The sequence below is a fragment of the Artemia franciscana genome, chromosome 19 (genome assembly GCF_032884065.1).
Source record: "Artemia franciscana chromosome 19, ASM3288406v1, whole genome shotgun sequence".
Lineage (NCBI taxonomy): Eukaryota > Metazoa > Arthropoda > Branchiopoda > Anostraca > Artemiidae > Artemia > Artemia franciscana.
In genome coordinates, this window is record NC_088881.1 from 7,851,467 (window position 1) to 7,879,408 (window position 27,942).

The 27,942-nt window shown below is 35.9% G+C and overlaps 3 protein-coding genes across 4 annotated transcripts in view; 2 read left to right on the forward strand and 1 right to left on the reverse strand.

Annotated features, from left to right (window-relative positions):
• The window catches only part of LOC136039245 (LYR motif-containing protein 2-like), a 48,378-nt gene extending 23,445 nt beyond the window's left edge, over positions 1-24,933 (forward strand). For both annotated transcript variants that reach the window (XM_065722798.1, XM_065722799.1), the window contains 2 exons: positions 2,440-2,556; positions 24,805-24,933. In XM_065722798.1, coding sequence (XP_065578870.1) covers positions 2,440-2,517 — 78 coding nt within the window. In that variant the 3' untranslated portion in view covers positions 2,518-2,556; positions 24,805-24,933. The remainder of the gene's footprint in view (positions 1-2,439; positions 2,557-24,804) is intronic.
• Positions 13,531-14,211, forward strand: LOC136039654 (uncharacterized). Its single transcript, XM_065723557.1, has one exon. It carries the CDS (start codon positions 13,531-13,533, stop codon positions 14,209-14,211), a length of 681 nt encoding a protein of 226 aa, XP_065579629.1.
• Positions 14,855-27,942, reverse strand: part of LOC136039244 (membrane-bound transcription factor site-2 protease-like) — a 41,200-nt gene continuing 28,112 nt past the window's right edge. The window contains exon 6 of the mRNA XM_065722797.1: positions 14,855-19,825. Coding sequence (XP_065578869.1) covers positions 19,269-19,825 — 557 coding nt within the window. The 3' untranslated portion in view covers positions 14,855-19,268. The remainder of the gene's footprint in view (positions 19,826-27,942) is intronic.

The following is a 27,942-nucleotide window of genomic DNA, read 5'->3' on the forward strand; positions in this document are numbered from 1 at the left end:
TTTGAAATAATTATCTCAATTTTCAGAGTTTAGCCTACTGCTCGCTCTACTTCTGTATGATGTAGAATGAGTATTGTCTTTTTGCCGTTATTTCCCGAAAACTTGTTATTTGAAATAATTGTCTCAATATTTAGTATTTAGCCTACTGCTTGCTCTACTGATGTATGGTGTAGAATGAGCGTTGTCTTTTTGCCGTTATTTCCCGAAAATGTTGAAAAAAAAACGACCTTGATTCCAAAATTTATATCTAAAATTATATTATACTCATGATTCTGTTATTTTTATATTATATATCCGAAATTTATTAAAAATTCTCACAAAAATAAAAACGTAACACGATATGTACAGTTTGCCACGGTTAAAGGCATATAGCAGTAGTGAAAATAAAGCAAAATAGTAAGGAATTAATTATAAAAAGAAGTTATTTTCGCAGTTCTATTGTAGACAATACACTACCAGCAGCACAATTCCTGGAATTTAAGACTGATTTTCTGTTAAAAGAAAAAAAATGAACGCATTAAGTTGTTTTCAACGAACTAGATAGCGAATTCCACGTGTCGCCAATCATATTTAAGACGAAACATTGTTCGATCTTCTTATTGAAGTCTTTATGTTCCAGTAGTAAACAATCTGAGATTCTGAATATATATATATTTTTTTTTAAGTCGAAAATTACTCTCGTTAATTAGATAACAAAATGAATTAGTTAATAAATTACTCGGATAATTTAAGTTTTAATATAATAGTTTAAGTTTTAATTTAAAAGTTTAAGTTTAATATTCTAGTTTTATTTATTTGATAAATAATGAATAAATTAGTTCAATAAAATTAGTTAATAAAGTAATTAGTAATATATCTATAATTATTACTATTATTACGTATCAATTATTATAATTATTCTATTATCAATATTACAATTATTTATGTAATGTTGCCTTAATAGTTGGGTGGTATTCTTCGCGTTTACCAGTGGTTTACAAAACATTACTGCTATTAATTTTTATATCAAATTTTATTCATATTTTCAAACTCATTTGTTAAAAACTCATCTTTTTTTCATTTGATCTGATAAATACATGTTCTTTTTACCCGCAAAAACCTACGATTTGTCCGACATGCACCAATAATGCAAAACAAAATAAATAACAATGAATTGTTTATCGCAGAAACTGCTGCCTTTCGTAAAAAACCTTTGATTTTGCAATCAAACAGTTCGTGGTAACGAACTGTAGTAAGGAGCGACCCGGCTCAATAGTAACCAAAACCCTAAAAAATATAATGCAAAACAAAATATTGCAAAACAAAATAAATAACAATGAATTGTTTATCGCAGAAACTGCTGCCTTTCGTAAAAAACCTTTGATTTTGCAATCAAACAGTTCGTGGTAACGAACTGTAGTAAGGAGCGACCCGGCTCAATAGTAACCAAAACTCTAAAAAATTAAATTTTGATATCAATAGCTACATCAAAAGAATCGCATTTTAATGCTGATTTTAAATATATAAGTTTCATCAAGTTTAATTTTACCCATCAAAAGTTACGAGCCTGAGAAAATTTGCCTTATTTAGGAAAATAGTGGGAAACACCCCCTAAAAGTCATAGGATCTTAACGAAAATGACACCATCAGATTCAGCGTATCAGAGAAACTTAAAACGAACAGAAATTACTCCGTATATGAAATGGGTTGTCCCCTCCGCAATCCCTCGCTCTTTACGCTAAAGTTTGACTCTTTGCCACAATTCTACTTTTTAAAACAATTAAAAGCTTTAGCGTAAAGAGCGAGGGATTGCGGAGGGGACAACCCATTTCATATACGGAGTAATTTCTGTTCGTTTTAAGTTTTAATGTCGCTCCTTACTTTCAGCTAAAAAATTTTTTATTTTTCATAAAGAACTTGGGCAAAAAATCAGCCTTTCGTAAAAACTTTCCGTTTCGTAAAAAACTGCTGTCTTTCGGAAAGACCTGCAATTTTGTGATTTCGTAAAAAACTGCTACCTTTCGTAAAAACATACGATCTCGTAAGATTCTTACTTAAAAACTGCTGTCTTTCGTAAAAACCTACGATTTTTCTCGAGACTTGTCTTTGCGACCTTTGAATAGTCCTATCTAGGTAAATGAACATGTCCACTTCACATTAAAAAGTCTTGCTTAACATTAAATGTAAAAATTTTTTTGCATTTCGTTAATGAAATTTGGTAATTAAATTGTTAGTGAAATTTGGCTTTTTTAAAGTTGGGCATTTAGACACTGGGGTCTTTGGGTATCCAGAATTGGTAAAATTATCCTCGAGATTGGGAAGGTTTTCATTTTGGAATAAATTACTTATTCAGGATTGTCGTAAAATCGCTTTGTTTCAGTGAGAAAAAATACCTTAACACTTTGTGAATTGCAAACTTCGTTGATAATTAAAGCAGTTTTTTTAATATAACTTTTTCAGGTTACAATACGAGGATTAATTATACATGGACAGAGAATGCTGAAAGATTTGGAGAAATCACTGAAAGTTACAACCTAAGTAGTTTTTAAATCTAGAATATGAGCTGTCCTACACGTGGTAATTAATTTCCTTTCCTTGTAAAATTCTATATATATATATATATATATATATATATATATATATATATATATATATATATATATATATATATATATATATATATATATATATATATATATATATATATATATATATATATATATATATATATATATATATATATATATATATATATATATATATATATATATATATATATATATATATATATATATATATATATATATATATATATATATATATATATATATATATATATATATATATATATATATATATATATATATATATATATATATATATATATATATATATATATATATATATATATATATATATATATATATATATATATATATATATATATATATATATATACATTCTAATGCTGCCACACGCCGCAATAGCTGTTTGTGTGGGAGGTGTAGTTTAGTTTTGAAAAAAATGGTAATTTTGTGGATAATATAATCGTTAATCAATCATTTCGATATTTTATAATCGATAATCGTTTCGATAATATTCGATAATCGTTAATCGATCATTTCGATATTTTATAATCGATAATATTCGATAATCTTTAATCTATCATTTCGATATTTTATAATCGATAATCGTTTCGATAATATTCGATAATCGTTAATCGATCATTTCGGTATTTTGCGGAGGCATAGACCATAAGGTCCTGTCCCCTTCGGACAAGGAATCTGGCCGGAAAGAATAGACTTGTCTTCTTTGTTGTCTTTTTTTTTCTTCAATTTCTTGCTTTTAAACTTCCTATTCATGGAAATCAGAGAACAAGAAAGAGGAATGTAATGCTTACAACTTATGCACAGTTTGAGTGTAAGCTATTTGTATCATGTAATTAAATTGATAATTCATTTTAGGGTCTGTTTACTTTGTTTTTTTTTCATCCATAGTAGAATCTGTTATTTTTAGGTTTCATTTGCTTAGTATTTTCTGTCGCCTTTAAGTTTTAATTATTATTTTATTACGATCCTTTTAGGTTTCAATTATGGTTATTTTGACCATTTTTATTTCAAAAGTTCCTTTAAACTAAATAATAACAATGTTATTAGAATTTGGACCCAATTCATTGCTACTATTTAAAGTATGCGAGCAAATATAATTCTGCCGAAAAAACTGACCCACTGGATACAAAAGGATGAATAAAGGATATACTTCAAAATCTAACTCCAGCATTAAAGCTGACAGACGCCACAGAGAGGGGGTATAAAACTAATGTCAGATTACACTTATACAAAATATGAAAAAGTTGCAGAACAAAGGTACACGTTGCTCCACTCAGTAGAGTGGATGCCAGGGATAGGGTTTTATAGCTAATGCCAGATTATTTACACAAAATAGAAAAAAGGTGCAGAACAAAGGTAAACGTTGCTCCAATCAGTAGAGTGGATGCCACGTAAAGGAGGCATAAAGCTGATGCCAGATTATTGAGAAAAAAGGTGTGGAAGAAAGGTACACGTTGCTCCACTCAGTAGAGTGGATGCCAGGAATGGGGTTTTATAGCTAATTCCAGATTATTTACACAAAATAGAAAAAAGGTGCAGAACAAAGGTACACGTTGCTCCAGTCAGTAGAGTGGATGCCACGGAAAGGAGGTATAAAGCTGATGCCAGATTATTGAGAAAAAAGGTGTGGAAGAAAGGTACACGTTGCTCCACTCAGTAGAGTGGATGCCAGGGATAGGGTTTTATAGCTAATATCATATTATTTACACAAAATAGAAAAAAGGTGCAGAACAAAGGTACACGTTGCTCCACTCAGTAGAGTGGATGCCAGGGATAGGGTTTTATAGCTAATATCATATTATTTACACAAAAAAAAAAAAAGGTGCAGAACAAAGGTACACGTTGCTCCAATCAGTAGAGTGGATGCCAGGGATAGGGTTTTATAGCTAATATCATATTATTTCTACAAAATAGAAAAAAGGTGCAGAACAAAGGTACACGTTGCTCCAATCAGTAGAGTGGATGCCAGGGATAGGGTTTTATAACTAATATCATATTATTTACACAAAATAGAAAAAAGGTGCAGAACAAAGGTACACGTTGCTCCAATCAGTAGAGTGGATGCCAGGGATTTGGTTTTATAGCTAATATCATATTATTTACACAAAATAGAAAAAAGGTGCAGAACAAAGGTACACGTTGCTCCAATCAGTAGAGTGGATGCCAGGGATAGGGTTTTATAGCTAATATCATATTATTTACACAAAATAGAAAAAAGGTGCAGAACAAAGGTACACGTTGCTCCAATCAGTAGAGTGGATGCCAGGGATAGGGTTTTATAGCTAATATCATATTATTTACACAAAATAGATAAAAGGTGCAGAACAAAGGAACACGTTGCTCCAATCAGTAGAGTGGATGCCAGGGATAGGGTTTTATAGCTAATATCATATTATTTACACAAAATAGAAAAAAGGTGCAGAACAAAGGTACACGTTGCTCCAATCAGTAGAGTGGATGCCAGGGATAGGGTTTTATAGCTAATATCATATTATTTACACAAAATAGAAAAAAGGTGCAGAACAAAGGTACACGTTGCTCCAATCAGTAGAGTGGATGCCAGGGATAGGGTTTTATAGCCAATATCACATTATTTACACAAAATAGAAAAAAGGTGCAGAACAAAGGTACACGTTGCTCCAATCAGTAGAGTGGATGCCAGGGATAGGGTTTTATAGCTAATATCATATTATTTACACAAAATAGAAAAAAGGTGCAGAACAAAGGTACACGTTGCTCCAATCAGTAGAGTGGATGCCAGGGATAGGGTTTTATAGCTAATATCATATTATTTACACAAAATAGAAAAAAGGTGCAGAACAAAGGTACACGTTGCTCCAATCAGTAGAGTGGATGCCAGGGATAGGGTTTTATAGCTAATATCATATTATTTACACAAAATAGAAAAAAGGTGCAGAACAAAGGTACACGTTGCTCCAATCAGTAGAGTGGATGCCAGGGATAGGGTTTTATAGCTAATATCACATTATTTACACAAAATAGAAAAAAGGTGCAGAACAAAGGTACACGTTGCTCCAATCAGTAGAGTGGATGCCAGGGATAGGGTTTTATTATTTACACAAAATAGAAAAAAGGTGCAGAACAAAGGTACACGTTGCTCCAATCAGTAGAGTGGATGCCAGGGATAGGGTTTTATAGCTAATATCATATTATTTACACAAAATAGAAAAAAGATGCAGAACAAAGGTACACGTTGCTCCAATCAGTAGAGTGGATGCCAGGGATAGGGTTTTATAGCTAATATCATATTATTTACACAAAATAGAAAAAAGGTGCAGAACAAAGGTACACGTTGCTCCAATCAGTAGAGTGGATGCCAGGGATAGGGTTTTATAGCTAATATCACATTATTTACACAAAATAGAAAAAAGGTGCAGAACAAAGGTACACGTTGCTCCACTCAGTAGAGTGGATGCCAGGGATACACGTTGCTCCAATCAGTAGAGTGGATGCCACGGAAAGGAGGCATAAAGCTGATGCCAGATTATTGAGAAAAAAGAATTTTATTTACTCCAAATAATATCATTTTATTTACTCCAATCAGTAGAGTGGATGCCAGGGATAGGGTTTTATAGCTAATGCCAGATTATTTACATAAAATAGAAAAAAGGTGCAGAACAAAGGTACACGTTGCTCCAATCAGTTGAGTGGATGCCAGGGATAGGGTTTTATAGCTAATATCATATTATTTACACAAAATAGAAAAAAGGTGCAGAACAAAGGTACACGTTGCTCCAAGTCAGTAGAGTGGATGCCAGGGATAGGGTTTTATAGCTAATGCCAGATTATTTACACAAAATAGAAAAAAGGTGCAGAACAAAGGTACAGGTTGCTCCAATCAGTAGAGTGGATGCCACGGAAAGGAGGCATAAAGCTGATGCCAGATTAAAGATGCCAGAAAAAAGGTGTGGAAGAAAGGTATACGTTGCTCCACTCAGTAGAGTGGATGCCAGGGATAGGGTTTTATAGCTAATGCCAGATTATTTACATAAAATAGAAAAAAGGTGCAGAACAAAGGTACACGTTGCTCCAATCAGTAGAGTGGATGCCAGGGATAGGGTTTTATAGCTAATATCATATTATTTACACAAAATAGAAAAAAGGTGCAGAACAAAGGTACACGTTGCTCCAATCAGTAGAGTGGATGCCAGGAGGTTTTATAGCTAATATCATATTATTTACAATATCATTTTATTTACTCCAAATAATATCATTTTATTTACTCCAATCAGTAGAGTGGATGCCAGGGATAGGGTTTTATAGCTAATGCCAGATTATTTACATAAAATAGAAAAAAGGTGCAGAACAAAGGTACACGTTGCTCCAATCAGTTGAGTGGATGCCAGGGATAGGGTTTTATAGCTAATATCATATTATTTACACAAAATAGAAAAAAGGTGCAGAACAAAGGTACACGTTGTTCCAAGTCAGTAGAGTGGATGCCAGGGATAGGGTTTTATAGCTAATGCCAGATTATTTACACAAAATAGAAAAAAGGTGCAGAACAAAGGTACAGGTTGCTCCAATCAGTAGAGTGGATGCCACGGAAAGGAGGCATAAAGCTGATGCCAGATTATTGAGAAAAAAGGTGTGGAAGAAAGGTACACGTTTCTCCACTCAGTAGAGGGGATGCCAGGGATAGGGTTTTATAGCTAATGCCAGATTATTTACACAAAATAGAAAAAAGGTGCAGAACAAAGGTACACGTTGCTCCAATCAGTAGAGTGGATGCCACGGAAAGGAGGCATAAAGCTGATGCCAGATTATTGAGAAAAAAGGTGTGGAAGAAAGGTACACGTTGCTCCACTCAGTAGAGTGGATGCCAGGGATAGGGTTTTATAGCTAATGCCAGATTATTTACACAAAATAGAAAAAAGGTGCAGAACAAAGGTACACGTTGCTCCAGTCAGTAGAGTGGATGCCACGGAAAGGAGGTATAAAGCTGATGCCAGATTATTGAGAAAAAAGGTGTGGAAGAAAGGTACACGTTGCTCCACTCAGTAGAGTGGATGCCAGGGATAGGGTTTTATAGCTAATATCACATTATTTACACAAAATAGAAAAAAGGTGCAGAACAAAGGTACACGTTGCTCCACTCAGTAGAGTGGATGCCAGGGATAGGGTTTTATAGCTAATGCCAGATTATTTACACAAAATAGAAAAAAGGTGCAGAACAGAGGTACACGTTGCTACAATCAGTAGAGTGGATGCCACGGAAAGGAGGCATAAAGCTGATGCCAGATTATTGAGAAAAAAGGTGTGGAAGAAAGGTACACGTTTCTCCACTCAGTAGAGTGGATGCCAGGAATAGGGTTTTATAGCTAATGCCAGATTATTTACACAAAATAGAAAAAAGGTGCAGAACAAAGGTACACGTTGCTCCAATCAGTAGAGTGGATGCCACGGAAAGGAGGCATAAAGCTGATGCCAGATTATTGAGAAAAAAGGTGTGGAAGAAAGGTACACGTTGCTCCACTCAGTAGAGTGGATGCCAGGGATAGGGTTTTATAGCTAATGCCAGATTATTTACATAAAATAGAAAAAAGGTGCAGAACAAAGGTACACGTTGCTCCAATCAGTAGAGTGGATGCCAGGGATAGGGTTTTATAGCTAATATCATATTATTTACACAAAATAGAAAAAAGGTGCAGAACAAAGGTACACGTTGCTCCAATCAGTAGAGTGGATGCCAGGAGGTTTTATAGCTAATATCATTTTATTTACACAAAATAGAAAAAAGATGCAGAACAAAGGTACACGTTGCTCCAATCAGTAGAGTGGATGCCAGGGATAGGGTTTTATAGCTAATATCATATTATTTACACAAAATAGAAAAAAGGTGCAGAACAAAGGTACACGTTGCTCCAATCAGTTGAGTGGATGCCAGGGATAGGGTTTTATAGCTAATATCATATTATTTACACAAAATAGAAAAAAGGTGCAGAACAAAGGTACACGTTGCTCCAAGTCAGTAGAGTGGATGCCAGGGATATGGTTTTATAGCTAATGCCAGATTATTTACACAAAATAGAAAAAAGGTGCAGAACAAAGGTACACGTTGCTCCAATCAGTAGATTGGATGCCACGGAAAGGAGGCATAAAGCTGATGCCAGATTATTGAGAAAAAAGGTGTGGAAGAAAGGTACACGTTGCTCCACTCAGTAGAGTGGATGCCAGGGATAGGGTTTTACAGCTAATATCATATTATTTACACAAAATAGAAAAAAGGTGCAGAACAAAGTTACACGTTCCTCCAATCAGTAGAGTGGATGCCACGGAAAGGAGGCATAAAGCTGATGCCAGATTATTGAGAAAAAAGGTGTGGAAGAAAGGTACACGTTGCTCCACTCAGTAGAGTGGATGCCAGGGATAGGGTTTTATAGCTAATATCATATTATTTACACAAAATAGAAAAAAGGTGCAGAACAAAGGTACACGTTGCTCCAATCAGTAGAGTGGATGCCAGGGATAGGGTTTTATAGCTAATATCATATTATTTACACAAAATAGAAAAAAGGTGCAGAACAAAGGTACACGTTGCTCCAATCAGTAGAGTGGATGCCAGGGATAAGGTTTTATAGGTAATATCATATTATTTACACAAAATAGAAAAAAGGTGCAGAACAAAGGTACACGTTGCTCCAATCAGTAGAGTGGATGCCAGGGATAGGGTTTTATAGCTAATATCATATTATTTACACAAAATAGAAAAAAGGTGCAGAACAAAGGTACACGTTGCTCCAATCAGTAGAGTGGATGCCAGGGATAGGGTTTTATAGCTAATATCATATTATTTACACAAAATAGAAAAAAGGTGCAGAACAAAGGTACACGTTGCTCCAATCAGTAGAGTGGATGCCAGGGATAGGGTTTTATAGCTAATATCATATTATTTACACAAAATAGAAAAAAGGTGCAGAACAAAGGTACACGTTGCTCCAATCAGTAGAGTGGATGCCAGGGATACGGTTTTATAGCTAATATCATATTATTTACACAATATAGAAAAAAGGTGCAGAACAAAGGTACACGTTGCTCCAATCAGTAGAGTGGATGCCAGGGATAGGGTTTTATAGCTAATGCCAGATTATTTACACAAAATAGAAAAAGGTGCAGAACAAAGGTACACGTTGCTCCAATCAGTAGAGTGGATGCCACGGAAAGGAGGCATAAAGCTGATGCCAGATTATTGAGAAAAAAGGTGTGGAAGAAAGGTGCACGTTGCTCCACTCAGTAGAGTGGATGCCAGGGATAGGGTTTTATAGCTAATACCATATTATTTACACAAAATAGAAAAAAGGTGCAGAACAAAGGTACACGTTGCTCCAATCAGTAGAGTGGATGCCACGGAAAGGAGGCATAAAGCTGATGCCAGATTATTGAGAAAAAAGGTGTGGAAGAAAGGTACACGTTGCTCCACTCAGTAGAGTGGATGCCAGGGATAGGGTTTTATAGCTAATGCCAGATTATTTACACAAAATAGAAAAAAGGTGCAGAACAAAGGTACACGTTGCTCCAATCAGTAGAGTGGATGCCACGGAAAGGAGGCATAAAGCTGATGCCAGATTATTGAGAAAAAAGGTGTGGAAGAAAGGTACACGTTGCTCCACTCAGTAGAGTGGATGCCAGGGATAGGGTTTTATAGCTAATATCATATTATTTACACAAAATAGAAAAAAGGTGCAGAACAAAGGTACACGTTGCTCCAATCAGTAGAGTGGATGCCACGGAAAGGAGGCATAAAGCTGATGCCAGATTATTGAGAAAAAAGGTGTGGAAGAAAGGTACACGTTGCTCCACTCAGTAGAGTGGATGCCAGGGATAGGGTTTTATAGCTAATATCATATTATTTACACAAAATAGAAAAAAGGTGCAGAACAAAGGTACACGTTGCTCCAATCAGTAGAGTGGATGCCACGGAAAGGAGGCATAAAGCTGATGCCAGATTATTGAGAAAAAAGGTGTGGAAGAAAGTTACATGTTGCTCCACTCAGTAGAGTGGATGCCAGGGATAGGGTTTTATAGCTAATATCATATTATTTTCACAAAATAGAAAAAAGGTGCAGAACAAAGGTACACGTTGCTCCAATCAGTAGAGTGGATGCCAGGGATAGGATTTTATAGCTAATGCCAGATTATTTACACAAAATAGAAAAAATGTGCAGAACAAAGGTACACGTTGCTCCAATCAGTAGAGTGGATGCCACGGAAAGGAGGCTCAAAGCTGATGCCAGATTATTGAGAAAAAAGGTGTGGAAGAAAGGTACACGTTGCTCCACTCAGTAGAGTGGATGCCAGGGATAGGGTTTTATAGCTAATATCGTATTATTTACACAAAATAGAAAAAAAGTGCAGAACAAAGGTACACGTTGCTCCAATCAGTAGAGTGGATGCCAGGGATAGGGTTTTAGAGCTAATGCCAGATTATTTACACAAAATAGAAAAAAGGTGCAGAACAAAGGTACACGTTGCTCCAATCAGTAGAGTGGATGCCACGGAAAGGAGGCATACAGCTGATGCCAGATTACTGAGAAAAAAGGTGTGGAAGAAAGGTACACGTTGCTCCACTCAGTAGAGTGGATGCCAGGGATAGGGTTTTATAGCTAATATCATATTATTTACACGAAATAGAAAAAAGGTGCAGAACAAAGGTACACGTTGCTCCAATCAATAGAGTGAATGCCACGGAAAGTAGGCATAAAGCTGATGCCAGATTATTGAGAAAAAAGGTGTGGAAGAAAGGTACACGTTGCTCCACTCAGTAGAGTGGATGCCAGGGATAGGGTTTTATAGCTAATGCCAGATTATTTACACAAAATAGAAAAAAGGTGCAGAACAAAGGTACACGTTGCTCCAATCAGTAGAGTGGATGCCACGGAAAGGAGGCATAAAGCTGATGCCAGATTATTGAGAAAAAAGGTGTAGAAGAAAGGTACACGTTTCTCCACTCAGTAGAGTGGATGCCAGGGATAGGGTTTTATAGCTAATATCATATTATTTACACAAAATAGAAAAAAGGTGCAGAACAAAGGTACACGTTGCTCCACTCAGTAGAGTGGATGCCAGGGATAGGGTTTTATAGCTAATGCCAGATTATTTACACAAAATAGAAAAAGTTGCAGAACAAAGGTACACGTTGCTCCAAACAGTAGAGTGGATGCCACGGAAAGGGGGCATAAAGCTGATGCCAGATTATTGAGAAAAAAGGTGTGGAAGAAAGGTACACGTTGCTCCACTCAGTAGAGTGGATGCCAGGGATAGGGTTTTATAGCTAGTATCATATTATTTACACAAAATAGAAAAAAGGTGCAGAACAAAGGTACACGTTGCTCCAATCAGTAGAGTGGATGCCACGGAAAGGAGGCATAAAGCTGATGCCAGATTATTGAGAAAAAAGGTACGGAAGAAAGGTACACGTTGCTCCACTCAGTAGAGTGGATGCCAGGGATAGGGTTTTATAGCTAATGCCAGATTATTTACACAAAATAGAAAAAAGGTGCAGAACAAAGGTACACGTTGCTCCAATCAGTAGAGCGGATGCCACGGAAAGGAGGCATAAAGCTGATGCCAGATTATTGAGAAAAAAGGTGTGGAAGAAAGGTACACGTTGCTCCACTCAGTAGAGTGGATGCCAGGGATAGGGTTTTATAGCTAATGCCAGATTATTTACACAAAATAGAAAAAAGGTGCAGAACAAAGGTACACGTTGCTCCGCTCAGTAGGTTGGATGCCGCGGTAAGGGAGACCTTATAACTGATGTCAATTTCAGACAGAATAGATAAAGAGGTGCAGAACAAAGATAGGCGTTGCTGCACTCAGTAAAATGGATGCCACGAAAAGGAGGCATAATGCTGATGTCAGATTATTCACACTAAATAGAAAAAAAGGTGGAGAGCAAAGTTAGGCGTTACTACACTCAGTAGAGTGTATGCCATGGAAAGGGGCCTTACAGCTGATGTCAGACTACTCACAAAAGACAGAAAAAAGGCGCAGAAAAAAGGTACACGTCTCTGTACTCAGTATAGTTGATGCCGCGGAAAGGGAGACCTTATAACTGATTTCAGATTATTCACACAAATTGAAAAAAAAGGTGCAGAACAAAAGTACGCGTTGCTACACTTAGAAGAGTGGATGGTGCGGAAAGGGGCCTTATAGCTGATGTCAGATTATTCACACACAATAGAAAAAAAAGAGTGCAGAAAAAAGGTACGTCACTGCACTCGGTAGAATAATATTAGAAAAAGAAACGCTACCAACAGTTAAGAAAGAAGCCTTTAAGGAGTTATAAGTGCTTTAGGTAAACATGATAAAAACTGTACATGATATACATGGTAATAAGTAGAAAATATCCAAGAAACTATGTGACTATAAAGAATAAATCACTATCTCAATTAATATTTGATTATAATAACATTTTTGATCTTATTATATAATCCTCATTTTATAGCTGGATGTTCCAAGCTAGCGCGTACGCAAGATTTTCTTTTCTTTTCTTTGGGGTCGGGAGGGGTAATAATGCCAAAAGAAATTTCTTATTTTGAATAAATAGTAAAAAGAAATTTCGAAAAAAATTTAGGATCTCGTGGGCGAGGTAGGGTAGCTGGGTGAGCTGGACTGAGCCACACCCACACCTGCGCACGTGCCTAGTCTAAAGAAATTAGAACGACGAGTTGGCTCTTTAACTTGCTATGCTTCGAGAACAAGTGTCTCAAATAGCTTTTTTCTTTGAAAAAAATGGCTTCGGCCTCAAGATTAACATTAATCATAAAGAAAAATAAATAAAATTAAAATAAACCAGGCTTGGAATCTATGGGTTTAGTATAAAGTTTCTAACAAGGCCAAACTCCAGCAATTTCTTAATACTATCCGTGAAAATGCTAGCCGACTTGGACTCAAGATCAACACGGAGAAGACAAAGAGTATGGCAACAACCGATTCCCCTCTTAACATGAAATGCGGAGATTCAACCATCGAGCAGATCGTGGAGTTCAGGTACCTCGGCAATACTGTGGAGAACTCAGGATCAAGTGAGCGAGAAGTGCAGCAGAGGATTGGGCAAGCCAGTGGAGCTTTTAACCGACTAAAGCCAGTATGGCGATCGAAAAAGTATTCCCTGAATCTGAAATTGAGATTATTTAATAGCAACGTCCTTTCTGCACTTCTCTACAGCAGTGAGTGCTGGAAGTTGAATCAGCAACAAAAAAGACGGATCCTAGCCTTCGAAAACAACTGCCTTCGGAGGATCCTGAACATCGACTGGAGGGATCACGTCACAAACCAGATAGTCCGCTCTATCTCAGGCCAGCCCAGGGTCACAGACGTCATCCGGCAACGTAGATGGCGTTACCTTGGGCACGTGATCCGTATGAAGGAAGACAGGATCCCTAGGCTGATCCTAGAGTGGCAACCCCAGGGAACTCGCAGGAGAGGTAGACCCAAGAACACGCTGCGTCGCACCTACCAACAGGATTTGTCGAACATCCACACGACGATCCAGCCCCAGTGGGAAGATGTTTGGGCAGCGGCGTACATGCGGGATGACTGGCGGCTCTTCGTGGATGCCCTGGGTGCCTCTGGCGGCACAGGAGGATCTAAGGTCTAAGGTAAGGTTTCTTATTTCGAATTATGAATTTTCTAAAAAAAAATAAAATGTTTTCTACATTAGTGGAAAGAGTACTCTGCTGATTGATTCTATGATCTTGGTCTATTTATCCTGTACAATTAATTTTTTTTAGCTTGGGGTTACAAATTAAAACAAGAAAACAGTAGCTTTTGAAAAATACATTTGAAATAAAAATTCTCTAACAAATATTCCTTGTGCAAATTTCGACGAGCCCATCATTCATTAAAACACTGATGTTTGAAATCTGATTAAAAAGAGAAATCTGTTTATCTGGCTAGATAGCAAAAAAAAGCCAAAATTTAAATTAATTTTTGTAAAATTCTTAAACCTCAAGTCCTATCCTAAACCAGGAGTGTTCTAACTTCAATTTTTTTTTTACTTTGATCCAAAAGGAACGGGCCAACAACAGGGGAATAACGTTAAAAGAATATTTTCGAGACATGCTAAGATACACTATGGTTTTGTATTTGTTCTGATTGGGTAACTTCTTATTTCTCAACCATAGAAATAACTTAATGGCCATATCGCCTAAAAGAGGAGACAACCAACACTGTAGTGAAGAACATCTTTGCAAGCCGCTGCATCTCCATTTGGAATGGTCTTCCCCTGAAGACCCATATATTGAATCATTTAATAGGGAATTCAAGAGACACAACTCTAGGGAGAAACACTAGATATGTGGTTCAATATTGGCATATAAGGCCCTAAGTTTCTAGCACCCATGAAAATTGTCATTGAGAATATGTACATTCCCGGATGTAAATAACAAATTAAGTAAATTGACTACAAGAAGTAACAAATCTATACTCCGGTATGGTCAGACATGTTGAAATATTCTAGGCTCTACCTTGTCTTATCAAAATCATTGTTTTGCAGATACAAAGACCATATTTTTTGCATCGATTGGATTTCCAACCCTTATGCGTTTCGTTATATCAGAAATTAGAATTTTAACATACTTATTAACATAAAGCTTAGCATTTAAATATATTTGAAAGAGCATTAGGGTAGCTGAGTCCTATTTAAGGGTAGGGTAGGGTAGCTATAGTCTATTTAAGTGTAAATTGAAGAGATATCTGTTAGGTAAAAGTTCAGTCGTTTTTTCTTTTTTTAGAATTAGTTTTATTTATATATTGTACGGTCTCAAACACCAACAAGAAGAGAAGAACAATAGGGAATTTCTCAAGACAGTGGGAAACAAATTAGAATGAATATTTCGTTCCTATGTCCAAGGGCCGTCCTCAGCAATACAAAAATATATAAGAAGAAACAACTTACAACAGGATAAAATCAATAAAACTAAAATGAAATTTTTTTCAAAACAGTCCCAGCATCTCATAGGTCTATTTGTGACAGCTTCTGTGTTAATATCTATTGTTTTTTTTTAATATTTCGTAAGGTCATTTTTAATTAAATTTGTGTATAGCGCATTTAGTGAATATTCTTCCAAGTCTCTATTTAAGGAAATATTATTATTAATCTTAAGTCTGATTTCAATTGCTTCTCGAACTACTTGCTTTATGCCTAGGTCATTACTAATAATGGCGGATTCTTCAAAAAGTATTTTGTGGCTAGGATTTTCAAAAACATGGCTGCTTAAAGCAGAATCAAAAGAAACAGAAGTAATATTAGAATTCAGAGCTTTGGTGATATCATCCTTATGTTGTTGTAGGCGTTTCTCGAAATTCTGGTGGGTTCTCCCTACATAGAATTTGCCACAGTCGCATGGTATTTGATAGACACCTCTTTGGCGAGTAACTGGAGTTTTATCTTTACCAGAATTTAGGAGATTTATGATTTTCAAATTATTGGTAAATACAACATACAGATTATTTTATGTGCATACTTTTTTAAGATTCCTAGTGATTTTTGAGATGTATGGAAGGTAAATTATGTTTTGGGGCTTATCAGGATTCTCACATGGTAAATTATCGTTGATTTTACGGGAGTGTCATTTCAGTCTACGGTTAATTGTATTATTAATAAATAAAAGAGGATATCCGTTTCCAAAAAGTATGTCCCTGATAAAGTCTAGTTCAGCTGTGATGTAGGAATCAGAACAAATGTTTAGGGCACGATCGACGAGGGATATGTTGTTTTCTGTAAATAGTAAGAACGAGTTCATCTAAGCTACGAATAATTAGTACATCTAGGAATGAGGTTTTATTTGCAATTTCAATTTCTAAGATAAACTGTAAATTCCTATCATATGTATTAAAGCGATCTAAAAAACCCGTAAGTTCAAGTGAAATTACGTCATCCATGTAACGTCTCAAAAAGATATGTTTCAAAAAATACAAATTTAATGCCCAATTTTTGATATGCTCTACATAAATATTCGCCAGTAACCCGGAGAGAGGCGTACCCATGGGTAAGACATTTGTTTGTTGGTAGAAAAAATTACGGAATTGGAAATACATTGAGTACTTGTTACAAAGTTTAACCAAGGTCATTAAGACGTCACAATCTAATCCTGTTGCTGAACAAGATTAATCCTGTTTCGGGATTTAAAATAAGAGCTCTGAGACATGAGTTCCTTCTAAATATCAAATTTCATTAAGATCTGTCACCCTTTTTTAAGTTAATTCCCTAACCCCCAATTTGATCTAAGATACATTCCCTCCGTGTTTACTTATCCTTTATCAGGCCGTTATTGGAATATGCATGTCCGGTCTGGCATTCGCAAATGAACTTAGTGACACTATCGAGCCGGTTCAAAAGCGTTCACTCAGGATCATTTACAAAGAAGGCGAAATTCCATACTCTTTCCTCCTTAAAGCTGCACGCATTACCACTTTAAAAGAAAGGAGGGGAAAATTTGCCTGCTTTTCGCTAAATCAGTCATTTTCGATCCCCGTACTGAGGACTTACTCCCTGATTTTCACAATCCCTTTAGACTCCGACTCCCCCGGTCAGCCCCCTTAGCAATCCCAACTTACTCTCTGATCCATGCTGTTACAGAGAGGTTTCGTAAAAGTTTTATGCCCTTTATTCTGGAACACCTGAATAATAATTCGTGATTATGTACTTGCCAAATTCCCCTTTTCCTCTATTGCCGTTTTTATTTTTGATTTACTGTAATGTTTTTGTAATTTAATTGTCAAGTTTACTGATTTGTCCTTTATCTTTTATGATTTTGCCTTTTTAATTTCTTTTTAAATTTAAGTGTTTGACTTAATGTACTGATTTGAGTTTTTTTTTCTTAACTTTTATTGACATAAAGCGAATTTGGTTCTATAGAGCGTGTGGTAGTCTTTTGAAAATAAATATTATCTCATCTCTTATCTTATGTCGTCGCAATCTGAACAGGATTAATCATGTTTCGGGGTTTAAAATAAGCCATGAGGCTTAATTTGTTTTTAATTTTGATTCATTTTCATTACCAAAATGGGTATTGATTCTAAAAGATTTAGGAATCACTGATTCCTTTTTGCAATTTTTTTAGAAAATTTGCTGATTTAACAAATTTGCATGTTTTTTAACCAAAGAAAAATAATAATTGACAGAAGCAGCTAATTGTTGCCTGTAAGCTTGACGAATGAAAGCTCTTAAGCCGAACTGGCCAGACATGGCAATAAACAACAAAGAGAGATAAAACTCCATCAAAAAAAGAAAAAAAAAAAACAAACGAGACTGCGGCCAGCTATTCTGTTGCGAAATAATCCTCTTGTAAGCTAATATTGAAGCAACTCTTTTTGGTCTAGTAGGTAATCTTGTCCCCTGGTAATTGTGTAAAATTTTAATTCCCTTATTGACTATTGGTTCATTTTTCAAAAGACAATCATAAATTGGGTCAATCTTTAAATTACCTGTGTCTCTATTTATTGAAAGATTAGCAAATATATGTTTTTTAATTTCTATAGCCTCCCTCGCCCACTGAGAAAAACCTATATCGTTAGAAATAGCAGTAGCCTCATCAAATTGTATAAAATGTTCGGGATGAAAGAATGTATGTTCAGCCAGAGCCGAAACAAAAGTTTCAGGAGGCTTTCTTAATTGTAGGGTTTTTTCTATTGAGTTGCGATGCTCAATAAATATTTCAGTAAATTGTTGGTGAGTTCTACCAATATAAAACTTTCCACAAGAACAAGGAATTTTATACACCCCACTAACTAAATCTCCCCGGGTTAAATCCTTCCCAGAATTAAGAAAACTACCTAATGTTCTCACTGATTGGAAACAAGTATCAATGTTATTTTCATCTAAAATTTGTTTAAGCATCTCCCCCAAAGTAGGTACATAAGGCAAAGAAATGAACCTTTTCGGCATGTTTAATTCTGTACACTGTGAAACCCCAATATCCCAATTGTTGTGTTTAATGCGCCTATTTTTTATTATTTTATCAATGAATTTAATCGTGTAACTATTACAAAATAAAATATACCTCAAATGCAACAATTCAGAATCTAAAAACTCCTGAGAACAAATTCTGAAAGCTCTATCCACCAGTGCAATCACAACCCCTCGTTTCACTGAAATAGGGTGTTTAATTCTTTCTTTTTTATTTTAGTTCCCTTCCTTTTTTAAGCTGTTATGGTTCAGATTCTTTTTTCTCAACACTGAGGCCGCCTTTTGGTATACAGGCGGAATATTTGTTTGTTTGTTTCTCTTTTTTTCTATTCTAGTTCCCTTCCTTTTTTTCAGTAGTATGATTCAGATTCTTTTTTCTCAACACTGAGGCCGCCTTTTGGTATACAGGCGAAATATTTGTTTGATTCTTTCTTCTTCTTTTTTATTTTAGTTCCCTTCCTTTTTCTTAGTTGTTACTATTCAGATTCTTTTTTCTCAACACTGAGGCCGCCTTTTGGTATACAGGCGGAATATTTGTTTGTGATTCAAAATGAATTCAACAACGGCTCTACAAAATTCAGAAGTGAATACTTTAGTTTACTGAAATGTGGCTAATATCAAAATGATCAGCCCCTAACCCCTGAATATAAGCTGGGGCTCATAGTGAGGAGTTATAATTCTTTAATTTTTGAGGCACTCCTAATTAGATGCGTTCTTTCGACAAAATTTTAGTCTACAAATAGAGATCAAGTTAAAAAATTTATAAAACTTAAAACAACTGTAAAAGCAATTAAAATTGTACCAATAAATATAACAAAATTATGTATTCGTTTCACTGAATTAATATTGTACTTATGAAAAAATAAACTAAATACAACCAACTTACTAAGGTGACACCCATCAAACTCAATACAAGGTACTAAATTGACACACGCTTGTCCTGCTGATATTGAACTTAAATAGATTAATAGACTGTGTAAAATCCCCGGCAATAATATAATAAATCTATAATTAGTAACATATGAACTAACTTCAACTGAGCTATAAATCTCTCCAGGATGTCCCAAAAATAGTACTTTTTTGGTTTGCTCCGTTTTTAGTACTGTTATTTTAGGAAACGTTGAATTTATATCCTCTGTAAAAGGGGTTAGGCATATATACCCTAAAGCGCATGCGTTGCTGGCACAAAAGTGAGCGTTTTCAATCACTGATCTTGCTGACAGACAGGTAGTGAAAGATGTACTTTTGAAGCAGAGAGTTGAGTCGTTATTATTTTTGCAACATTCTTCTTTGGTAGCCATACCTGAAATTTCAAACGTATTACTAGTAAATTTAAGCATCCTGAAAAATATTGTGATCATCTCACAAAGGATTATTGAACCTGTATATCTTGCCAAAAATCCGAAAAACTGATTGAAGAAAAATATGATTTGTATTTTAATAGTTGAATAATTAAGGCTCCGTATTTGTCTCAAGATATTTTATTTTGCCCTATTTTGGCGTCTCGTGATAACTAAAAGGGAATGCTAAAATATATTCAAACTTAGTCATATCCAAAAGTGGTAAGCCCATTGCCGAGTGAAATTTTTAATGTAATTGCGAGTGCAAGATGATTTGGGCTTCTTTTGTCCTGTTTCCGCGCTCTCCGAAATCCTAGAGCGAATTTTAAAGAATATCCAAATCTGATGATACCCAAGTGCCACACTAGCCGCCAGGTCACATTTTTGTTTTAATTACGAGTATGCCACATTCCCCTGCAAAAGTATAATCTTTGAAAATATGCAGATGTTTTTTACAAGTCAGTCAGCATTTTTTTTATAAGTCAGTCGTTTGGCTTCTTTATTTTCAGTAGAAAATCATAACTAAGCATCGGCACTGTTTCTGTTTTTGAGAAAAACAGAAACAGAAAAAAAAACAGTTAGAAAAAAAAACAGAACAGAAACAGGTCAAACAAAACAGGACCTATTTCTGTAATCTGTTCTGTTTTTCGAAAAAACAGTTGTTTTTTTCAAAAAAACAGCTGCTTTAACAGCTGTTTTTCCTGTTTTTTCCTTACTTCTTCTATTTCTAATAGGAAAGAAAACATCTTTTTGTTAAATCCTTTTAGTTACATACAAAAGATGAGCAACTTCGTGTAATTCAACACACTAGCGTATTTTTAGGGTGGGCGAAATTTTTGCAAAATTTGTCATAAAATGCGTCCAATCGGGTGCAATTTCACCAAAAATTCTTAGGCCTAACGGCCGGATTGGATTTATTCTCAAATTCTTTGTCACTCATTTATTATAAAAGATTGTCGAAAAAAAATTAATTCTGACTCCAGAAGTCGAACAGATCACACTCCAGAAGTCGAACAGGACATCACCTTAATTAGGTTAAAAACAAGAGGCAGAAGGACAACGGAATGGAGAGGGGAGAGGGAAAAATAGCAAGACCTCTTACATTAATGACATACAGTTTTATTTTCAAGTTTCCCTTAACTTCCAAACATAGAATTCAGAAAGCTTTTCTGTAAGAGCCAACAGTAAGGCAAAGAAACAAAAATTTTCGTCCCCTAAACCCTGCCTAAGCCGGGGACGAAAATTTTTACATTTCTTTCGTTTTCTCGAACTTGCTTGACATTACTAAGATTTTTCTACATTCAATAAGAATAGCAGACTTATACACCACGGTTGTCAAAAAATCTCTAGCCCCCACTCTTTATAGGCTACTGGTACTTACGACCTTTAGGTGGGACGACCTTTTGGTGGGCTAAGTAAACATATGAGGGACTGTCTTGCTGCCACTCTTTCTTCTAAAGTCATTCGTTCATATGTACAAGGATCAAGATAAGCTGCACGCTGGTAGAGCTCCAACTTGAATCTAGGATTTTGCACAAAATACTTTTTTAACTGCATAAGCAGCTGATCCTTCAGGCGATTCTCAAGCAGCCTCGTCGATCTCGCTTCACAGAAGCTCACCAATCCCTTGATCAGCATGTATGCTTTGCTTGAAGTGGTGTAAGTGGACCCACTAGCCAGTTCGGTGGCCTCTTCAAAAGGGCTCAAACAACTTGTTGTACATTCTAAAAGTGACCAGTCTTGCTCAGTAAGTTCAAGTTCTCTAATTTTCGCATTGCGAACATTTACATCATAAAATTTCTGTAGAGCAGATTTTCTGCGTAACGAGGAACTAATCATCACGTAAGTGCTATTCCAACGCACTTTCATATCATGAGGGATGTGACCACTAAGTCCTATTTCTTTGCAAAGTCCTTCAAAGAGGTCGTGTTGAATATTTGACTTTTTTAGCAGCTTGAGTGTCCGACGCAACTTTTTGAGTGCACCATTGAGTGAGACTGAGTCTTCAATTTCAGTAAAATCATTTGCACCACAGGCCCATTCAGTTTCTGTGTCGGAGTCGTACTCTTCCAAGCCATATACATCTGAAGCAGTGTCAACAATGTCTGAATCTATGATATCAGGAAGGTCATCTTCTGTCAGACTAATCTCTGAGGAACATTGCTCTCTACTAGTGCCTTGTTCGGGTTCACCTTCATCATCTGAATCACATTCCGGTGTTTGCTCTACGTCAAATTCATTTCTCCTCAAAATTTGAGGCCATTTGTGGCACTGAGGTGGAGGCAGTGGGCAAAGCAAGATGAACGTTCAATTCCACCAATTTGACAAGCTTTTACGATGTTCGAGCCAAATTTCTTCAGGGCTACTATGATTGCTGCAAGTATATTTGCTGTTGTATGCCGAACCTTGAGACGCTTAAAGTGCAAGATGCAACTGTGAACTACCCATTCTCCACTGACTAGCTTGGGATAATGTACTGTCACTGCCAAGTATCCTCCCCCTGTATATGACCAGCAGTCAAATGTTAGAGATACCTTTCGTCCCTGATTCATATCCAATTTCATTTTCAACAGTTTCTTTTTCTTTGCTTGAAACACATGCCTTTTTATGGTACGACCCGATGGAGGCAAAATACCGCCTGTCAAGGAGTGTATCAGTCAACGCATGGCTTGCTTGTCAAAAATGGAAAGTGGTAACTGTCTGCAAGTACTGTTCTTACACACTGTTTTGTCAATTAAAGTTGACTTGAGCGGTTGCGCAACATCAGAGAACGAATATCTCTAGTTCCTTTTCTAGAGAAAGAAAAATTGCTCTTTTGGTTCTTTGGCTGTTCTTCAGCTATCCCGCATCCTGGCAATGAACCCTGTACTGTACGACAAACAACAGCTTCTGGGCCACTGGCAACATTATCCATGACCTGCCGTGCTGGTGCAGTAGAGGCAGATGACTGTACTTTCACCTTAATCTTATGAAGATTTTCCAGGTTATTGACAAAAGTAGTTGAAGAACCTCCACTAGCCTTGATAGTCTTTTTGCAAACCTTGCAGGTGATGCTGCATTTGTCTTTCACACCATAATTAGCCCAAACTGGCTTTTTCTTTATGATTTTAGGTAAAACTTCTATCTCTTCATCAGAGGAAATACCCCATGATAGTTTTGCAGTAGTACCTGAAAGTCATATGAATCAGTTTTTTTTTTTTTTTTTTTTTAATTACAGACAGGCATTTTTCCTACAAGAATCCTGATACACCCAGTCAGGGTGACTAATTTTTGCATACAATGTAGTTATCGACAATGTTGTGATGATTCTTTTGACAAAAAAAAAATTAAAAAAAAAATCAATGTGATATTTGAGTTCTGCATGTCCAATTGTGTGGTACTAGGGATAAAATAAGTCTGAGTTACAGCATAGTACAAAAAAGAAAAAAAGGGAAGAAGTTAAATGGGCTTGTGCTGTTTCTGGAATGAGCTGACGGATAACAATAGGCCTAGAACCCTCATGCCTACAAAAGTTCAAATAGACTAGCATGGCTGGTCTAATGTAACTATTCATAATTTTTACCTTTAGGATGCTTGCTCCAGCACACAAAATTAGACGAAGGTTAGCAAAGAAATCGAGCTTCTAGTTTAGATGTCGCTATGATTTCACCTGAATATCAAAGAAATTACTCTTCTTGTTGACAAAGGACGATTTCGGTATCATGCCCGCTAGATAGCGCGGCATTCGAAAAAAAAAACAGAAACGGAAAAAAACAGATGAAAAAAGAACAGAAACGAAACAGGTCAAATAAAAACAGGTAGCCTGTTTCTGTTTTCTGTTCTGTTTTTTGTAAAAACAGAAACAGAAACAGGCAAGAAAAAACAGAAACAGTGCCGATGCTTAATCATAACCATTACAGGCAAATTTTCATGAATATGTTTGTGTTTTTGTCATATTTTTTTCAAAAATCGTTGGACTAAAATTACAGAGTACTAAAATCAGAGACAATTTAAAATTGAGACTAACTAAAATTATTATAAATAAAAATGACCTAAATAGCTCAGCTAGTTTAGTAGTTCAAAGTAGACTACACTATAAGTATTCTATCAAATCAGCAGCAGCATCGTAGTAGCGGAACAGGTCGCTTGATTTCATTTTTTGTTCTGCAGTTCTAAGTAGACTATATCATAATTATCCCTCCCAAAATCTACAGCAGCAAAGAGAGATGCTATAATGTCTTCGTTTTTGTTTAGCAGTTCAAAGTAGACTAGGCTATACTCTAAACATCCCACCAAATCCACAGCGGAACCGATTGCTTACGTAATGATTTCATTTTTGCTTTCGAAGTAGATTGAATCATAATTATCCTTCAACTCCATAGCAGCACACATAGATAGATGCTAAAATGGCTTCATTTTTGTTTAGGAGTTCGAAGTAAACTAGAAGGCAAGTATTCCACCAAATACACAACAGTAGTAGTAACAGAACTGGTTGCTTCTGCAATGGTTTCATCTTTCTTTAGAAACTCGAAATACGCTACACCATAGGTAAATTTAGGACAGCATATCAGCTTCTGTAGTGGTTTCATTTTCAGACACAATTAAAATTAAGTTCAGTTCAAGCTACCACTGGATCACTGTATTTTTGGTTCTCCGCGTAATTTTTTATTGTTCATATCTACTTCTATTTCTTGAAGTTATTTCTAAAATGGAGACAATACCCAGCTTTGGATTTTATGTTAATTTGTTTTCGATAGTTTTCGCATTGTTATTTAATTTTATATGTTTCTGAAAAAAAGGTTAGTTACACAATCTTATATATCCTCTGTCAGCCATGTAGCACCCCAGTAATCAACAAGACAGACGCGTTTAATCGGTAGGCCTATTTTTACCAGCATCACCCATGGATATTACATTAACTATATGAAGACAAAAATTCAAAACCACCATTTCTTATTTTCAGGCTTCGAGTCTTCCTTTGCTCCAAGGCTACACAAGAAGGAATAACCATTTGGGTTAATCTATTTTTTTTATGTAGCTTGTTATGAATTGTGGTTCTATTCATGAATTTAATACAAATCATCGATTGTTGCTGGAGTTTACACAATTTATCACTAGGAAACTTACTAAGAAGGTATGCTGAATCTCACGAATCTTTTTTTTTCTACCATTGTTCATCCTTTGAGGATATTTCCCTAATATATGCAAATCTTCTTTTGCTAATAACTTTTCACAGGTATTCCTATGCCTAATATTTCGTTACAGCGTTTAGTACACAAAATGTAAAAACGGATAGAAAGACCCGGACCTTGTCTATTAAGCCATCATTGGTAATGGGAAAACGTCAACAACAAAATGCACGGTCGTATAGCTAAGGAAGATGTGATGCTGACTGCGAACAATTTAATTTAATCGACAAAGCTATCGAATACAGTATCCTAAAAAATGTATACTCGATGATCCTCACGAACAGGGGCGTCTTGGCACCCCTGCAATAAGGAAGAGGGTAGGTGATAACCTTAGAATTCACCCATATTTTATATAATCAGTCTATATTATACTTGAAATTCTGCAGTAGATTCCCCAAATGACATTCAAGAAACTTCCTGAATCCTGTCCGATCTTTTCTTCAAAATTAATCTTAAAACCTTTTTCAACAAAAAAGTTTTTCGAAGAAAAGTAAAGAGCTCCATTGAACCAAAAACGAATAGAAATAAAGTCAAATAATATTCCAAGCGTAAAACTATCACAAATCACCATCAATAAATAAATGAAACCAATACAATCAGAAATTACAATAAATACCCGATTCAAGCTCAAACGAGCAAAAATCAATATGAGCAGGGCTTGCAACCCCCATGCCTTCTCCAGACCAGAACATAATTTGCACTTAAATTTTTATCATTTTTTATTTATTAAAGTCAAAAAAGGAAAAACATTTAAAATGTATTTTGTTTTCAGTAAAGTGCAAATTATGTTCTGGGTTTGAGAAGGCATGGGGACTTTCAGCTTTACTCATGTTCATTTTTGCTCGTTTTGAATTTGACTCGTTTATTTATTATGATTTCCATTCGTTTTGGGTTTCTTTTATTTATTGATGGTGATTTGCGGCAGTTTTACGCTTGGAAGATTAATTGACTTTATTTCTGCTCATTTTTAGTTTAATGGAGCTATTTACTTTTCTTTCCAAAACTTGTTTTTTGGATTTGTTTTTAAATTAGTGTTGAAGAAAAGACAGAATTCAGGAAGTTTCTTGAATGTCACTTGGGAAGTCTACCGCAGAACTTCAGGTATAACCTAGACTGATTATATAAAATATGGGTGAATTCTATATACCCTCCAATGTCTTTTGACTCTTAATATGGCACAAAAACTTTTTGATTTAGTTCAATGTCCGCTTAAATATTCCTTTAAAGGAATATTATACAAACAATTTTTGGGTAGCCTAAAGGCTGAAAACTATGTTACGCTGGTAGACCTGATGCTCACAAGTGCCAAAAATCTTGGTTGTAGCATGAGCAGTAAAATACACTACTCATATATCTACTTGAACTGTTCTCCAGGAAATGTAGATACTACCAGTATACAACAGGGTACAATAGTTCACCAAGACATAGAGATTATGGAGGATCGCTACCAAGGACGATGGGATGCTCATATGAGTATCCTTTAAAGCTTCACCTTAGTACTTTAGCGTAAAGAGCGGGGCGTTGAGGAGGGGACAGCACATTTCATATGCAGAATAATTTCTGTTCGTTTTCAGTTAAAAAAAAAGTTAAGAAAAAACTTGTTTTTTATTTAATGTAAACAGTGAACGAATTGTCTAACTTATAGTCCTTGCCCTGAGGACAGTGGGGAGGCCGTTCTCAACCAAACCCAATACCACAAAACAAACCCAAAGACATAATTACTGGACCTTTTAACAATGCTGAACAATCTAGCTCTCTTTAAATTTTCTATCGGGTGTCTTTCGGGGAATGATAGGCTTGTAAGGGAGGGGTTGGTTGACCTCTGTTCACTTTTGACTCTTAAAAAGGGTACTAGATCTTCCAACTTCCAATCAAATGAGCCCCATCCGATCTGGAGTTTATAGAACCACCATCCGTTTAAAAAAACTTATGTCCCGCAGGGTATAACTCACAACCCTTGCCCCTGGACTCTGGAGGGTTGTATTCACTCTGAAGGCCTTGTTATATGCTCTTTGGACTATTGTGAACAAAATGGCTATCCCACAGCTTTGATTAAATATGTTTGAGAAAAGGGAGTGACAAGAAGGGATGGGGAGCTCGTTGCACTCCGTCACTTTTGACTCTTAAAATGGAACTAAAGCTTTAAATTCACAGTCAGATGAGTCCTCTAAAGTTAAAACAACTACCTCTTCTATAAAAACCTTATATGCTCCCGAGGCATAACTTACAGCCCTTTCCCCAGAGTCTGAAGGGGGGCGGGGGTGTTAACCTCAAAGGCCTTGTTATGACATATTTGGACTGTATTTGAACAAATTGCTATCTCAAAATTTCTATCAGATGCATTTGGGGAAAATAGGCCGTGAGTCACTTTGACTTAAAAAGAGCACTAAAACTTCTGATTTCCAGTCCAATGAGCCCTCTCCAAAGTTTATACGGCCACTCTTTCCATAAAAACCTTATATGGCCTCGATACATATCTTACAACCCTTGCACTGATCGCTGTGGGGGTCGTCATCTTCAAAGACATAATTACTGGACTTTTCGACTGCATTGAACGAAATTGTTATCTCAAAATTTGATTGGATGCATTTGGGTAAATGATAAGCGTGGGGGGGGGAGCTGGTTGCCCTCCAATCACTTTCAACTATAAAAAAAGGGTACCAGCACTGTCAATTTCCAATCGAATCAGCCTCTTTTGAAGTTCATACAACAACCCCTTCTATACCAGGTGCCCTGGTCTAACACCCCTCCCCTTACCCTAAAAAATATAATATGTTGTGCCTACATCTCTCTTTACTTGGGCAGTGCTATTGCGCTGTTATTGTTCGCATTCAGTTTTGACCTTGCTATTTATTCTTATTTCCATGTGACGAATCTTTTTCAATTTAATTTACTACCTCAGTTTAAAGCTT

What these genes read in the sequence shown, in the direction of transcription:
- LOC136039654 (XM_065723557.1), top strand. Translation starts at nt 13,531, where the DNA reads ATGGCAACAACCGATTCCCCTCTTAACATGAAATGCGGAGATTCAACC.